Source organism: Giraffa tippelskirchi, chromosome 2 (assembly GCF_054371585.1).
Source record: "Giraffa tippelskirchi isolate mGirTip1 chromosome 2, T2T-mGirTip1v1.2.pri, whole genome shotgun sequence".
In the NCBI taxonomy this organism is placed as follows: domain Eukaryota; kingdom Metazoa; phylum Chordata; class Mammalia; order Artiodactyla; family Giraffidae; genus Giraffa; species Giraffa tippelskirchi.
Genome location: NC_137276.1, coordinates 18,609,761 through 18,627,063, shown reverse-complemented (window position 1 = coordinate 18,627,063; position 17,303 = coordinate 18,609,761). Strand labels below are relative to the sequence as shown.

Here is a 17,303-nt window from a genome sequence, read left to right as displayed (position 1 = left end):
AATGCTCATAGCACCACTATGTACAACAGCCAAAATACAGAAGCAACCTAAATGTCCATGAACAGATGAATGGATAAGATGTGGAATAAATACAGTGCAGTATTACCCAACCATAAGAAGAATAAATGATGCCATCTCCAGCAATATGTATGGACCTAGAGATTGTCATACTAAGTGAAGTAAGTTAGAGAAAGATAAACATCACATGATATTACTTACATGTGGAATCTAAAAAGTTATAAAATGAACTTATTTACAAAACAGAAATGAACTCACAGACATAGCAAACAAACATACAGTGACTAAAGAGGAAAGAGGCAGGGAGAGATAAATGAGAGCTATGGGAGATATTATAGACATACACTAGGGCGTCCCTGTTGGTTCAGCAGTAAAGAGTCCACCTATAATGCAAGAGACATGGATGGGTTGGATTCCTGGGTCAGGGAGATCCCCTGGAGAAGGGCATGGCAACCCACTCCAATATTCTGGCCTGGAGAATCCCACAGACAGTGGAGCCTGGGGTGCTACAGTACCTAGGGTCACAAAAGAGATGGACACAATTAAGCATGCATAGATACACACTACTGTATATAAAACAGGTAAGTGAGAACCTACTGTATGTACACCACAGAGAACTATAACCTGTAATGGAAAAGAATCTGAAAAGAATATATGTGTGTATATATACCTGAATCATTGCTATACACCTGTAACACTGTCAATCAACTATACTTCTATTAAAAAAAAAAATCTACTAGAATACTGTGATCTCAACATGCCATTAATTGAGTATTTATTTGAGGCAAATATGTATGTCTTAAGACTTATGATTAAAGATGTCGATTTTCCAAGAGGCAGTAAAGCAGCAGTTTTTCCACAAGGAACTAAGACTCCTTTTTTAGTCAGCAAAAAGAAAGATGCCTGGAGTAAAAACTATGATTTATACAGAACAGCCATTGATCTTTATTTGATTTGACAAAATCATCATTATTAAAAGACAGTAATAAAATCTGAGCTTACATTGAATCTGACAAATTAATTTCTAGAATATCTAGAATATCAGAAATTCGGCCGAGGGGGACAGAGGATAAAAGCATCGCATGCAGATGCTCCTGGTAGAGGGGGAACTCTATCTGCAGGTCAGGTCCACTGCGTGCAGCGCACACAAAATCCTGGAGAAAATGCAACTGACTCACTTGGGTGAAGAGTTTTTCTTTTGGGGAGGGGTAGAGGTGGCAGAGAGGTGCAGGAATTCAAAGGCATGTGCAGGATGGCTTCTCCATTTCAAAGTGGTAATAAAAACATTTAGATCATGGCACTAGCGCACCTTTGAAGAAAAGAACACCTTAGCCAGAGTAGGCTCATTGCATAATTCTTTAGTAATATGTACTGTTTTCAAGTAATGGAGTGGACTGAGAGGAATTTTACTTCAAAAGTGGCTATCTATTTTTCTTCTCGCCCTCTGGGGCTTGATCTGTTTCAGCGTCACAGGGGCACTTTTCTACACAGTTTCTAGGGAACCATCCTCTTATTCTTGAAACACCTGAGGGAGAAAATGAAATTGATATGAAATAGATATACCAAAATGACATCTGTGAGACTTGTAAACCCTATTACTTCAAACTGATAAGCTTTTAATTACCCCCCATTTTGGTAAGCACAACGTGAGGCTAAAATTAACTAAAAATAGAAATTCAAAATACATACATTCCTAACAAGCTGGAAAATAGGTATTTCCCAAGTTCCATCATCTGGGAAAGGACCTGTTATGTTCGGGAGTGCTCCAGTGGAGTGGGGGGGAGCTTGGTGTCCAAGCACACGTGTGCGACTGGGAGGGAGTCTGACACACTGTAACACTTCATCTGTTCTAGGGACCTATCTCCCTGGAGATACGCTTTTTAGATTTTTTTTTTAACACGTGCACGTCTACATCAAGCTTGCATAACCTATCACATGGGCTAATTTATGATTAACCCAGTGTTTTCAAATGAGCATCCTAGGTTAATCTTTAAAGAAATAATTCTTAAAATTAAAAAAAAAAAAATCAAAGACACGGAATGTTCCAATTCACTAGTTTTTATCATAATAGAATGATTCACTCAATGGGTGCATGTACAGTTTAGCAGCTTAGTCACAGGCTTTGAGCCAGACTGTGTGGGCTGGAGTCTTGGCTCTTCCTGTATTTAGTGTGGCCTTGGGCACGCTGCTAAGCCTCCCCACATTTCAGTTCCCTCACCAACAAAATGTCAATGACAGCATGGACCTCACAGGGCTGCTAGGGACTGAGTACCACAAATGAAGCATTTCCACAAGTGTGTGTTGCATAGTTAGGTATAGGATCCAATGTTCACTAATCATTGCAAAGACCCGATAAATACAAGTGCTATGGAGAAGTAATACAAGGAGTTTCTTTTTGTTGCTTAATGAGTGCCTTCCTATAGTTCCCCTAATACATGTGATTGTTTATAAAAGCTATTCTTGAAAAATTTGCAGTTATTGCTGGCAGTCTTATCCTTTAATCACTCCCTTCCATGTTCATACCTTCTAAAATGGAATCATCAAGAATTTTGTCTCCATACAACCAGTATCTGAAATATTTAAAAGATTAAAATTAATTTTTTTAGGCTAGATGACAATTTCATTATTCAAGAAGAAATTCAGTACTTTCTATTACTTACCGTAACCCTCTTGTGGCTAAAATGAATTCCCCTTTCTGTAGTCTTATCCGAGGCTCTTCAGTGCAGGGGCTCGTGAAGAATGTTTTGATTCCTCTATTCAAAGGACAGCAGGTACCACTATAATCTTCTATCACTTTATACCGGACCTGTCATCAGTGAGCAGAACAATTTAACATTAACCCATGTATGAAGTTTTTTAAGTTTGAATGTAAACTGTTAAAGGTAGACCCAGAATATCAGGCAACAAGTCTTTCCCTTCTGGTTCGCTATCTACCCAGCTCCCTTATAGAAGGTAATTAATTGATGCTTCTAATTCTCAGGCTTTTCTTACCCTTCATTTCAAGCACATGGCTAAGAATAAAATTTTAGAAACAGTGCTGCCCAATGGAACTTTCTGCAATGGTGGAGATGTTTTATACTTGGGGCATACAGTGTGGTATCCCCTAGCCACAAGTAGATACTGAACACTTTAATGTGGCTGGTGCAACCAAGGAATTAAAATTTGAATTTTATTTAATTTAAATTAATTTAAATTTAAATAACCACATATAGCTTGTGGCCACTGAATTAATTGTTCATTATCACTTTAAGGACAAGTTTCCCACTAGGGAACTATATTGAGGATAATTATCTATTGACAATATAAATTGACTAAATTCCCTCCAAACCTCCAGTCCAAACTATCTGAATGAAAACAAAAGTAAAATGCATCAAAGTTCAACAAACGTATTAAGAAATATTACTTAATAAAAGCCAACAGTTGGTTTTTTACTTAGAGGCAATTTTAAAAGTTACATAGAAGTGCTGAGCCTGACAACAGGAAAAGAAATTAGTATCACTGCAAAAGAATTACTTACACTTCTGACTCTTTTATCTGCTTTTTGTTTCAACTGTTCTATCTGTTTGGAAGATATAAAAAGAAAAAATGAAATCTCATATTTCAACATTGAAAAACAGGCTTTCCTCATTTACTGTATCAGAGTGACATGACAAACTCCTAATTTTCCAACATTTCAAATCGCTACAATTTAAAGGCTACATCTTTTTTCTTTAAAGCATGGAAAGAAGGCTCTGTGACTAAAAACTGGCACTTAAGTGGGACTTTCTTCTCAGTGTTCCCTCTTCAATGTCTTTATCTGTGTATAATCACAGAGCACTCCCTGTGGCCCAGCAATCAAAGAGATGTGCTCTCTGCCCTCTGGGGGCTGCCAGGCTAGTCCCTTAAGATGAAGCAGTTCAGAGACTCACTGAGTCTTTACAGAGACTGCAAAGTTCATCAACAATGAGTCTTGATTAAAAGTCGTCATTTTGACTCCTCTTTTCCACTTATTCAGCTGCAACTTATTAAATGACACTATCCTAGATATAAGGGGAAATCATCTCTGCTTAGAATCTTGCCAAGTTAAAGATACAAGGATTAAAATTGAGACCTCATGTGCTCATATAACTAGTATAAGATTAGGTGCCAAATCCAGATGAGTCTAGATGGGGGCGGGGGGACTGGAGCTGGTCTGAGTAATTTCTGATAAAGAGGAGGTCATATGGCATAGAAAAAACTGTGTGTGGGGGGTGGGGAATTGTATCAGGGATTTGCTGAGTAGACTAGGCTGATCGGAAAGGCTGATTCCCTCCAGGATGTAGGTGGTCTGACAAAACGTGGTCCAGTGAAGGGAATGGCAAAACACTTCAGCATTCTTGCCTTGCGAACCCCACGTGTGTGTGTGTTAATTGCTTAGTCATGTCCGACTCTGTACAACCCCACAGACTGCAGTCCACCAGGCCTCTCTGTCCATGGGATTCGCCAGGCAAGACGACTGGAGTGGGCTGCCATTTCCTTCTCCAAAAGGAACTATAGAAAGAAAGAAAGTGAAGTCGCTCAGTCGTGTCCAACTCTTTGCGACCCCATGGACTGCAGCCCACCAGGCTCCTCCATCCGTGGAATTTTCCAGGCGAGAGTACTGGAGTGGGTTGCCATGTCCTTCTCCACGAGAACTCCATGAACAGCATGAAAGGGATGTAGGTGAAAGGTAGCTTTTGGCTGGGTTTTATAAATCCAAGGTAAGGAATCAGGACTTTATCTCACAGGTATGGCGAGATAAGAGATTTAGACTGAAGGAGGGACATGATACAAGGACTGCTTGGGAATTCACTCAGATTCATTTTGACACGCTGAAACAATTCTTATTACTTATTTCACTATAAAATGCCATCGGAGTTAAGGAGAAGTTAAGAGAAAGAAGGTGGGGCAAAAAGGAAGACTATTTGAACAAAACACTCACTGTTAAGCTGTACTGGTGACAGCCTTCTCTTATTGGCCAGTCCAGTCCATCTCCTTCAGGGACCCCTGACCATGTGAATACTTGTTTGAAGTTCTTCCATCTACTTCCCATATCATAAGGAAAAACAAAGACTTCATCTAGTTGATAATATTGAATTCGATCTTTAGCCTGTGGGTAACAAAGAGGTAAGATGGCAGATACATCTGCCTTAAATGGCTTTTGGCAATAGACAGTTGAGAACAGTTATTCCTCAAATTTGTATCACTTCTAAAAATACTTCCTCCTTGTTACAACATTAGAATACACATGAGTAATAAACACTTATCACAATATAAGAAGAACTTGACACACAAACACCAACCTTGTATAAGATCATCCACAAAATATGTGACTGGTTTTTTAGGAATAAGTCTAAATAAGACTGAATTTAAGCATTCAAAAATGCTTATTAAAAGTTAGTAACTTTATTTCATACATAAAAAAATCCTCAATGTTCCTACTTGTTCAGTAGAACAAAAGAATCCAGGTGTAAAGAACAGATGTTAACAAAGAGATTTAAGAGAAAACAAGGGTTTATTCAGGCTGGAAGGAACTTGTAGGAATGGCCAGGAAAGGTGTGACAGGTGAGTCATTTTATGAAAATTATTTTGTTTTTTAAAGTTAGCAGGTAAGTGTAAGAGATCGTTCAGTTTTACATATCATTACATATGTCTGCATACTTATATAGGCATTTATATGCACATTTTATGCATATATATATATCCAGGTTTCATAAATTATATTCTAGGCATTTAAATTGTCCTCTTTTACCTCAGGGGATAAACTGGCTTAGAATTTCTGACTTTCTACTGACACCTAGTGGTATAAAGAGCCACTGTTTATTCCCACAATAAGTATACAACCCAGTTGATATTATGTAATAAAATATGGTAATTTTGACCCATTTTCTTTAACTCAATAGAATCATTTATTTGATTTTTATTGAGCTACATAGTGTCAGTTTTAAAATAACTTCTAGATTTAGGGTGGTACTTTACAAATAGCCTTGGTCGTCAGCAAAAAAACAGTTAATCTAATGTCAATATATTATGCTAACTAGAGATTCTACCTTGAAATATTTTATTATCATTGGATAGTATTTGAGAGAAAAGCTTCTTTCAGTTACTTATAAAGTGATATTGATAGCAATTCAATTACAAGAATTGTCAAGCTATAACATGAAAACATGTAAGTCCATCCCCACCCTGATAATGAGTAACTTTTTTTCCCTTCTTATAAACAAAAACTTCAGCGTCTTAAAATGGATTAAGAGCCTCAGAGAACAGAGACCTAGAATATTAAAAAAGACAAAGTGCTAAGGATGCAGTTTACAGAAACAACAAAGGCATGGAGTCTGTCTGAGAGAAGCACACAGTGGGGAGGGAACTCCGTGTACAGTATGTGTTAAAAATCGACAGAGACGTGCAACAGGCGCCATGGGAAAAGGGAAGAAAAGTACCCCACTTGGTCTAGGGAGAGTCAAGGAAGGTTCCTCGGACGTAGTGACAGCTGACCAAGTCTCGAGGGGCAAGAAATAAGGAAAAAAGAGGTAGGAAGAATATTCTAGGCAGAGGGAGCAACATGTGGAAAAATACAGAAGCATAAGATGTGTAAACTATTTGGTGTTAGCCGGTATAGAGTTATGAATGGGATGGGGAGGGGTGGAAATGAACTGGAGAAGCAGGTAAGGGGAAGAGATGGAAGGTTTTAGCACGCATAAACTAAGGAGCTTGGACTTAAACTGGTACACCCGTGGTTCTCAAAGTATGCTTTGTGCGTCTGCTTCAGTCCCCAAGACCTTTTCCTGGCGTTCAACAAAGTCAGACAACTTTGATAGTAATACTAAGACGTTCTTGCCTTCTTTCATGGTGTTGACATTTGCAACGGGGGGTGAAATTGCTGGCACCTTATGTTGGCGTCAAGACAGTGGCACTAAGGTGTTATATTCTTCATTGCTACACACTCAATTCAAACCAAACCAAACCAACAAAAAAGCCCAGTTTTACATAAAAATGTCTTGATGAATAAAAATTATTTTTATTAAATCTCAGCCCTCAAGTAGATGTCTTTTTAATATTCTGTGTGACAAAATAGGAAATACACATAAAGCATAACAAAATGCTTATCTCAAGGAAAACACCTGTCTGAGTTGTGAGCCAACTAAAGCTGTGCAGCCAGCTTTTTTCATGAAATGCTATTTTTGTTTGAAAGAATGAGCAATGTAACAGATGAACCAAAGTTGGTCAGACTTCAGTATTTAGCAGATGTCTTCTCGAAAATGAACAAAGTCAGGCTATTACTTCATATAAACAACTATTTGTTGCTAGTGAAAAATGTAAGGCTTTCAAATGAAAATTAGAATTTGGAAAATTTACATCACCGCTATGAGCTTGATGGCTTTCCAATATTTAAAGATTTTCCCCATAAAACTGGTAGTGATACAAATGGATTTACATATTGAATAATGAACTGTATCAACATTCTAAAAATCTGTGTAACTCTGTAAACCAGTATGTTCCAAAAGACCAATGCCTGATGCCCTATATGGGTAAAAGATCCATTCAAAGAGCAAGACAGACTGATGGATTTGAATACAAAAGAATAAAAAAAATTGACTGATGTAATTTTAGATCTAACATGCAACTGACTTCTCAACAACTAGCACTTGTCAAGTTATAATGTATTGTTAATCTCAAAGAATGTCCACCATTACCTAAAAGGCTTGTTAAAATACCCTTTTCTACCTACTGATCTGTTTGAGGCTGAATTTTCTTCATATACTTCAATCAAAGCAACATATCTCAACAGACTGAACGCAGAAGTAGATGTAAGAATCCAACTGTCTTCTGTTGAGCCAGATATTAAAGAAATTTGTAAAAACATAAAACAATGCCACTCTCCCTATTCTCTTTATTTTGGAAAATTTAATTATTTTTCCAGAAATGTAATTTTATTAACATATAATGGATTTATTGCAGGCTTCCCTGGTAGCTCAGACGGTAAAGCATCTCCCTACAATGTGGGAGACCTGGGTTTGATCCCTGGGTTGGGAAGATCCCCTGGAGAAGGAAATGGCAACCCACTCCAGTTTTCATGCCTGGAAAATCCCATGGACCGAGGAGCCTGGTGGGCTACAGTCCATGGGGTCACAAAGAGCTGGACACGACTGAGTAACTTCACTTCACAATGGATTTATTACTGCTATTTTTAAAAGAAATAATATTCAAAGGTTTTCTCAGTTAGAAAATAAGGCAAATGTCAATAGATATAATACCCAATAGTATAATTAACAAAAGCTCTTTAGTGTACTTAACAATTTTTGAGAATGTAAAAGGTCCTGAGGGGCTTCCTGATGGTTCAGTGGCAGAGAATCCACCTATCAATGCAGAAGACGTGGGTTCCAACCCAGGGTCAGGAAGATCCCCTGGAGAAGGAAATGGCAACCCACTCCAGTATTCCTGCCTGAGAAATCCCATAGACACAGGAGCCTAGAGGGCTACAGTCTATGAGGTCACAAAAAAGTCTAGCACGAATTAGTTGCTAAACAACAAACAACAAAAGGTCCCAAGACCGAAGTTTGAGAGCTGCTGCTATAAAATAAAACTCACCAACTGGCTGCTAGGGGCTAAATATGTTCTATAGGTGTGTCTTCTTTGGCCCATGAAGGTTTTCTGTTTATTTTGCTTTTAATTTGAATTGCTTCCCAATGCTTAAAAACAAAGAAGGTAACATAAAAATCCAGATCTCTGGTTTTTCTTGGAAAACACAATTACATGATCTCACAACACTAGGTGAGGATTTCTCTGCAGCCACGATGAGCTTGGTCTGCTGGGCAGCTCTGGAGCACAGGCTGGCTCCACTCCTCTAGGTTATCTGCCTGGGCCCCAGCGCACTGGGTTTACAACCCCAATAAGCTACAGGGATGGGAAGGCTCTGAGAAGTTTTAAATAGGGAGCGGGGCACATTTTAACATCAGAATCACAATGGACAGTGTGAAGTATGTCTTGGAGGTTGTGAGGTTTGTGACAAGCTAAACGTTACAAGCTCTATCTGATGTCTAAAGCCTATGTGACGGCACCTTGGTAGGACAGAAGCTCCCTTCCCAATGGACCGCCTCCTCCTCCAGTCTGAGAGAGTAATGGCCAAATGGCTTCATGTGTGACTTAGGCCTCTTCAACAATTCAGTGGGAGATGGTTCTCTGGGAGTTTTATTGAACCAGGAATAAATCAAACAGTTCCTATAATCACCCTTCATGTGGCATGCAAATGACATAAGGAAGCCATTTGGTAGTCAAGCTTTCATTTACTAGTTAATCTGATCTATTAGTTAATCAGCGCTTTATCAAAATTAAGAAAATAATTCTAAAATTTACCTTCTCTTCAATCCATGATTCAATAGAAGTTTTGTTTCTGAGAATTATTTTCATCTGGAAATAGAGAGTAAAATTTAAAATGTTACTGGTTCATTTAAGATTATCATCTTAAAAAAAAAAAAAAGACTATCATCTTTACACTACCCCTATGAGGCAAATTTTTATTGCTCCATTCCATAGATGAAGATATCAGGACAACAGAGCTTAAATAAAAGAGCATGTGGTTCATCTGACTCTAAACCACTGGACTATATCTTCACATGATTACATCAATCCACAATCAAATCTGAATCTACGGCTTAAATAAAAATTAATGCTTTAAGTACTACCTTCTGAATAAGTTTTCCAGGGTATTAATAAAATATTGATACAATCCATTCAATCAGCTTTAACTTATTTTGCCATTAAAATTTTACCAATATTTTTAATAAATCTTAAAGGCATGATTAGTCTATTTATTACAAGTAACAGTGACTCAGTGACTCAGTCAACCTAGACATTCTATTTGCCTTAAAAACTGAGTATGTTCAGTCTTGATTCTATATTTGATTTTCCTAGAAATGACGATTCCATTTATGTAGGTTTTTACACCACATGATTTTTACCAATATTTTTAATAAATCTTAAAGGCATGATTAGTCTATTTATTACAAGTAACAGTGACTCAGTGAACCTAGACATTTTATTTGCCTTAAAAACTGAGTATGTTCAGTCTTGATTCTACTTTTGATTTTCCTAGAAATGACGATTCCATTTATGTAGGTTTTTACATCACATGATTTTAGCGTATTTCTAATATGATTCCTAATTACAGGCATTGGGGAAAATTTTTCAAAGAATTTGATTCCAGGCTAGTAGAAAATATGAAATATAACCCAAACCAAGTTATTTTAAAACTAAGAGTTCAAACTGTTTATTTAACTTATATACGCTGGGCTGGAAGAAACACAAGCTGGAATCAAGATTGCCGGGAGAAATATCAATAACCTCAGATATGCGGATGACACCACCCTTATGGCAGAAAGTGAAGAAGAACTAAAGAACCTCTTGATGAAGGTCAAAGAGGAGAGTGAAAAAGTTGGCTTAAAGCTCAACGTTCAGAAAACTAAGATCATGGCATCTGGTCCCATCACTTCATGGGAAACAGATGGGGAAACAGTGTCAGACTTTATTTTTTTGGGCTCCAGAATCACTGCTGATGGTGATTGCAGCCATGAAATTAAAAGACGCTTACTCCTTGGAAGGAATGTTATGGTCAACCTAGATAGCATACTTAAAAGCAGAGACATTACTTTGCCAACAAAAGTCCGCCTAGTCAAGGCTATGGTTTTTCCAGTGGTCATGTATGGATGTGAGAGTTGGACGGTGAAGAAAGCTGAGCGCCGAAGAATTGATGCTTTTGAACTGTGGTGTTGGAGAAGACTCTTGAGAGTCCCTTGGACTGCAAGGAGATCCAATCAATCCATCCTAAAAGAGATCAATCCTGGGTGTTCATTGAAAGGACTGATGTTGAAGCTGAAACTCCAATACTTTGGCCACCTCATGCGAAGAGTTGACTCACTGGAAAAGACCCTAATGCTGGGTAGGATTGGGGGCAGGAGGAGAAGGGGACGACAGAGGATGAGATGGTTGGATGGTATCACCGACTCGATGGACATGGGTTTGGGTAGACTCCAGGAGTTGGTGATGGACAGAGAGGCCTGGCGTGCTGCAATTCATGGGGTCGCAAGGAGTCGGACACGACTGAGAGACTGAACTGAACTGAACTGAAGAGTTCAAAAAGGGTTGGGTAATGCATCAGGGCCTGCTAGTGCAGCGTTTCTAATTCTATGAGTTCTGCAATTCTCTGATGTCTGGTTGTGCCTTCATGGAGACAGTGTGACACAGTAAGAACAACCCTGGACTAGGAGTCCTTACCATATTCCAAGGGCCTAGCACAATATCTGGTTCATGGTGGGCCTTCAATGAATGAATATACTAATGAAACGAATGCAATGAGTCATAGGAACTATTTTTTGATCCCTTCAGGGTCCCATCCTCCTTTTCTGGGCTCTCATAGCACTTTGTACATAAATCTATGATATACACATGACCCTGATTTAATGGAAGGAACCTCTTCATTCTCATTATTGCAGACTCAGAAATTAGCAGAGTGATTCACCACAGAGTAGACATTAAGTAGCACCAATATCACAGGGTTGTTATGGAGATTAAATGAGCTAACATATGAAAAAGGCATAAAATAGTGCTCCATAAACGTTCTCTATGTTATTATGCTTTTGATTAATACATGCCATTACAAAATAACATTAATAATTATGTTTACTGAATGCACGAATGGATGATATTGGGTATGTCACTTAACCTTCTTGTGACTCAATTACTCATCTGCAAGGAAGGGAAAATAATACTCCTCTTCGACTTCTTTTGGGGTTGATGTGTACATCAAGAGAGACTGTGTGTGAGAAGAGCTTTCTCAAGGATAAAATGCTGTGTAACTCTAACTTAGGATTTTTTTAATTAAATCATTACCAAGAAATGCTGGCAAAGTCACTTCAAAATTATCTGACCAGCAGAAGATAAAATTCATCACCTAGATGGAAAAAGTAACAATAATCTCCATTTCACACGGCATACTTACATGCAGCTTTTTTCTCCTTCTCATTACAAGTGACCCCAATAACTTGATAGTGTTAGCTAGAGGTAATGGAGGAGCTTACCTGGATAAAAAACAACATCCCAACAGCTATGGTTGTTCCTAAAGCTAATCCCAAGGCAAACAAGGTGGCAGCAAATGCAGCTAATCCAAAAGGAATAATCGGAAGAGGGTCTCTCCGGGCTGCACTCATATCAATCTTCACCGTGTTCCACCCAAAGGAGAGCTGTGAACAACAACACCACCCACAAGAAATATTTGGTTGTCGTAAATGGTTCGACTCTACTGTACCATTTAAAACCACTTGATCAAGAAGATCAGCAAATGACAATGTGCTACTGTGGCCAAAGCAAACATAACTGTTTTCTAATTAATACTGTGGCTTGAATTCACAGCGACATGCATGATATCCTCTTTGGTATTGTCAAATGTTTTCTGTTTGTCATTGTTTCCTCAGAAAGCATTAGGTAGACTGCACACGCATTACTGGGCATGAATGACAGTGGACACAAATCTAAGTTGCAACTGTGTCTCCCATCTTCTCCTTGCTTTCCTGTATTTACAGTGCTCTTCCACAGTGACAAAGATAGCCTAAGATTCAGTGGTTTTTTCCCTCTTGTTCCACAACTAGAGGTTTAAGAACTAGTAACATGTAGGTCAAAACACGTCCTGCTGATGTGTACTGCCTGGCCTGCAAAATGTTTTAAAATATTCAGAGTTAGGTACCAACATTTAGAAATTTAGTGGTTTAGAAATCAGATTGCACATAGAAAGTCTGGGTTTTAAGAGTTTTCTTGAAAAACCAGATGATCTGGCATTGCCAGGCTGGATTTCCAAACACCAATAAATGGCTGAAGTAAAATATGGGTTGTCCTCTGTGTGAAGGACATGTGTTTTCCAGTTTTCTATTAGGCCTGGGTCCCTCATTTACCCTCCAGGCCTCCTTAAGGACCTGAATTTGTGACCACCAAACTTTATCTCATAACCACGTGCGCATAAATCAACTCAATCAGTTGTACAATATTTAAGAACGTGCATTTGCTGTGTGAGCCATGTTCCAGAGCACTGGATTTAGAAATGAACAAAAGAGCTGCAAATGCCCACAGGATCACATGGAAACAGAGAGCACTTGTATTGCCTTTTTCTTTCCACTCTTCTGCTTTCTCCTCTAATTATTCTCTACCATAGCTTTTTGAAGTCCAATAAGTTATACATAGTATAACTTCCACTATAGCATATACGGTGAGTTTCCAGATAGCATATACGGTGAGTTTCCAGAACAAAATAATCTTTCCTCATCTTAAAAACTGTTTTAAACCTTTTTTAAAAAAGGAATCCTTGTAAAGGTAAAACAAAGTTCTATTTCCCCACCTAAACTGCAGAACACCTATTTCCAAAAGGGACTTCTTAAGCAATCTTGATAACTATTTAATCTCTTATGATTTGATAACAAACATTTTCACTTACCCGATTATAAAGCTGCGTATACATTGTCATAACAAAAATAAAGGCAGCGTGAATACAGCCCAGTGGTGCTAAAAGGAGGAACAGCGTGAAGGAAGCATGATTCTGATAGCCACAGCAGTTGTTGATCCAAGGGCAGTGATGGTCCATCTTCATCACACATCTAACAGCAAAAATTTATAGAAAACATGAGGCAGAAAATCCTGTCTACTTGAAATAACTTTGGTCTTCAAAAGATCAAGCACATAGGACTCTAGCATGTCCATGCATGAGTCACAGAAGAATAATACTTTATAGAACAGAAAGAAAAATCTTTATGAGTTTTTAAACAACTTTGAACAGTGACTTCTTTTAAATTTCAAACAGCCAAAGAAAGGGCAGGCTTTGTAATGGCTTCTGAGGAAAAAGATGTCTGCTACAAGTAAGTTTGTTTAAAGAAGTCAGGAGGCCCACTGAGAGGTTCATTATAAAGAAATAAGCATGGTTTTCCTCTGATTTTCCTCTTGCTCTGAAATGCAAGTGACAGGAGTGGAAAACAATAGAGACTGAACAAAATTACTTCTAAATCTCCACTGGGGCTGATGGGGCCTGGCAGACGCTTGTAACTTCCTTCCTTTCTGTTCTTATCCTTTACGCGTGGAGTCTCTGAGCTAAGCAAGCCGACTCTGGAATATAAGACGTGATTTACTAAGCGAAGTCTTACTCTGTTTCCTTTCCTTGAGGTTGTTAGAAGAAAATTTTCTTGCCTCAAACTAACCTTTATTTGCCCCTCCAACGGTCCCCCTAAACCTCAGAATTAGCATCATAAATCTCTTATTTATCAGTGGATACAGATGCTCATTTACAAAGGTTCTATCAATAGCTTAATTCACATTTTTTACAGTGATTCTGTTTTCTTCTAATTAAGGCTTTTATATTAAATACTTGTGATAACAGGCACCTGATTAGATTTACATATGTGTAAATACGTCTCAACTAAATAATGGAAAAAGCAGGTCTCCTTTATAATTTAGACCCAGAACAATTCTAAGGCTAGTTAATATGACAGTCAACGATTAACCATGATTTACGAAAACAACTTCAAGTATAACGTTTTATCCTGTTCCTGTCATGGCAAGAAGAAAGAGTGAGACTTTCATTATCAGAATTGACAATTTAAAAGTAAGATTATGGACACAAGTATTTTAACAACATTGTTTATAAAGTAGTCACCTTGCAGTGAATAAAACTAGGATTGATGTGCTAGAAAGAATAACAAAAGGCCAGTAATCAAGTTGTTCAGTCTTCAATAAATAGCAAAGATAGACAGTACCTGTTACACTTTCTGCAGTGATGTGACCGTGGTGCCTTGTATGCTTGGCAGACTTTACAATACTGGAGGTACACGCTATCCTGAGAGTTTTCCTTGGCAGTGAAATATAAACAAAATATAAATTTCTTAGTAATTGAAAAAGTGATATTGCTGTTATCAGAAATTATTTTAAAAAAATTTTAGCTCAAAAAGAAGGGCTAGAAATGCAAGCTAAAATTCAAATTCCATCTTTTTCCCGTCTCCCTTAAATGAAAATCAAACCACAGTATTTATTCATAAGGCTTGGCTTGTTATAAGCTGTCCACTGCTTCTGAATACTTTATAAACTAGTAGCTTCTAAACATTTTTCTCAGTTATGAGGGATGTTAATGTTACATGAAAAAAAAATCCTAGTGCCAAACCACACTGTGGAATTATGAGGTACACGATATACAGTGTTTCCTAGAAACGTATGACCATGTACTCATTACTACCACTCCTTTTTTTTTTTCACTGACATCACTTTGGGAGATACTTTCAAGCAGGTATGAAAAAAATTCTTTGAGCTCTAAATGACCAGTGATTAGAATAATATGCTTAGTCTCCACCCAAGTAAAAAGTAGGCTATGTTTGATATGATTGGTTGGCAGGTAAGGCAAAAACTACATATATGATTATCATGACGGTTCACCATTTTAAGGAACCTTTTTCTTACCGGTTTCCACCCCAGAGGGACGAAGCCAGGACCAACAAACATGGCATTGAAGTAATTATAAAGAATCATGACAGTCCAGTTTATCAACATGATGAAATTCACGCTTCCTCCAGTGGTATGTAAGGGCCAATACCACAACACAGAGTCAATCATGGCCATGGTAGAACATATTGCTATAACACCAAGGGCTATAATGGGACCCCAGTGACAAAGTCTCTTTAATTCTTGGAGATTTTCAAACTTGACAACTGAGCAGAATGTACCCATTTTGGTGAGGAAGAATGTCTTTCAGTTTTTAAAGAATTACAGATTTCCTTTTTCTGTGCACACATTTCCTTGTGCCACAAGTCCGTGTGTGTTCCTTAATTGTCATGTCTTCACGTTGTGGGATGTTAATGCAGATTATGCCATTTTCACTGTTAGACACTTTTTATCTAGGAGAATCCAGTACCTTGGTTTGGAGCTTAATCTAAAGAAAACAAAATGAGAAGGTTCGGTAAGACATTTTACTATGTACTGTATTTGTTAATTTCAATAATCGCCTAAATAGAAGCAGCTCACAAGTACATTACTATGAAATGAGTATCTCACCAAATATCAAAAAGAACCATTTTCATCTTATCCAAACTTTAGTCAATTCTGAATGGCAGGTAAACGGAATCCACGATTCTTAAGCGGTTGTTTTTTTCCCTTTGTTCCCAACTTGTCAGAGGACTATGTCTGTGCAACCGTTTAGTGAAAGGCTGCAGGAAACAAAAAAATTTAGAGCCTTACGGTTGACCTAATCCAGTTTCCTTCTTCATAGAAAGGAAAATGGCTCAGAGAGGCTGAGCGATTAAACCACCTGGGTGAGTGACAGCTGAACCTGACAGAAGCCAAATCATCAAACTTCCTTTGCAGAGTTCTAAACTGCCTCCTACCCACTCTTGAATTAAATCCAGTATGATCCAGACAAGGTCTACACCATTTGCCTGCGATTGCCCCTCAAAGGCTAACTTAAGGTCTATTTGTGTTAGAGGTAAAGAAACCAGAGAATGAAAACTCAAGGAGGGGAGGGGAGGAGAGGGGAGAGGAGGTGAGGAGAGAGAAGTGTGTGTGAACTCAGGACCAGAGGCGTATATGTGAATAAGCACGAATGAAAATATTTCAGGGGGAAAAAAAATAAAAAAAGGCGAGGGACCGGGAAGGGAGGACGGCGAGCGCTGGGAAGATCTGTAGAAGGCTATTTAGGACTGGACTGGAGTGAGTCAAGCGAAGAAGGTCTGAGAGCCAGAGTAACAAAGATTTCCACGCAACAGATGCCGCGCTGCCTCGTGCCTCAGTTTCCCTCCCGTGTTACGGAGCAGAGCACTGAGAAATCCTCACGCAGGGGACGAACATCTTGGTAAGGGTGGTTGGTCTCGACTTTCTGGAGATGCTGGCCTCATTCGGGTGGGGCGATGACAGCCAAAATCACGTTCCCTGCGTTGACTCCCACCTCGGTCCGGTCCTCAGTGCCCGCTCCTCGGCCATCGCATTTCCGGGGCGGCTCGGGCTCACCCGGAGCAGACTTTCTCCCGCTCGGATAACTCCGTTCTGGGTACCCCCGCCCAACGCAAGTAGAAAGTAAATTCTGTGCCCTAGAAGCTGGGGTGCGCGACAAGCCACGACCCTCGGATCTCTCCGCCAGCGGCCTCTCGACTGCTCTCCCGCTCGGGCTCAGTGCGCAGTCTCCGTGACAGCTACTTCCGGGAGGTTCGCCGCATCAACCTTCCGTCGGGAAGCAAGTCCCTCTGGCTTCTAGCTTTGGGAACCGGTACCGCTTTCCA

General features: G+C 38.9%; 1 protein-coding gene across 17 annotated transcripts; it reads right to left on the bottom strand.

The window, feature by feature from the left end:
- Positions 1–939: 939 nt before the first annotated feature.
- ZDHHC6 (zDHHC palmitoyltransferase 6) lies at positions 940–17,195 on the bottom strand. Of its 17 annotated transcripts, none has more exons than XM_081539889.1 (12): positions 16,813–17,195; positions 16,087–16,238; positions 15,496–15,964; positions 14,802–14,893; positions 13,493–13,652; positions 12,090–12,251; positions 9,370–9,423; positions 4,958–5,125; positions 3,536–3,577; positions 2,679–2,824; positions 2,542–2,588; positions 940–1,543 (listed from the first exon to the last, which is right to left on the bottom strand). In XM_081539889.1, the coding sequence occupies exons 3-12, from the start codon at positions 15,760–15,762 to the stop codon at positions 1,440–1,442; spliced, it is 1,242 nt and encodes a 413-aa protein (XP_081396015.1). In that variant the 5' UTR covers positions 15,763–15,964; positions 16,087–16,238; positions 16,813–17,195; the 3' UTR covers positions 940–1,439. The 17 variants fall into 17 exon arrangements, with proteins under 17 accessions (XP_081396015.1, XP_081396003.1, XP_081396037.1 ...); XM_081539877.1 differs by having other exon boundaries at positions 16,861–17,195; XM_081539911.1 differs by having other exon boundaries at positions 16,874–17,195.
- Positions 17,196–17,303: the final 108 nt, after the last annotated feature.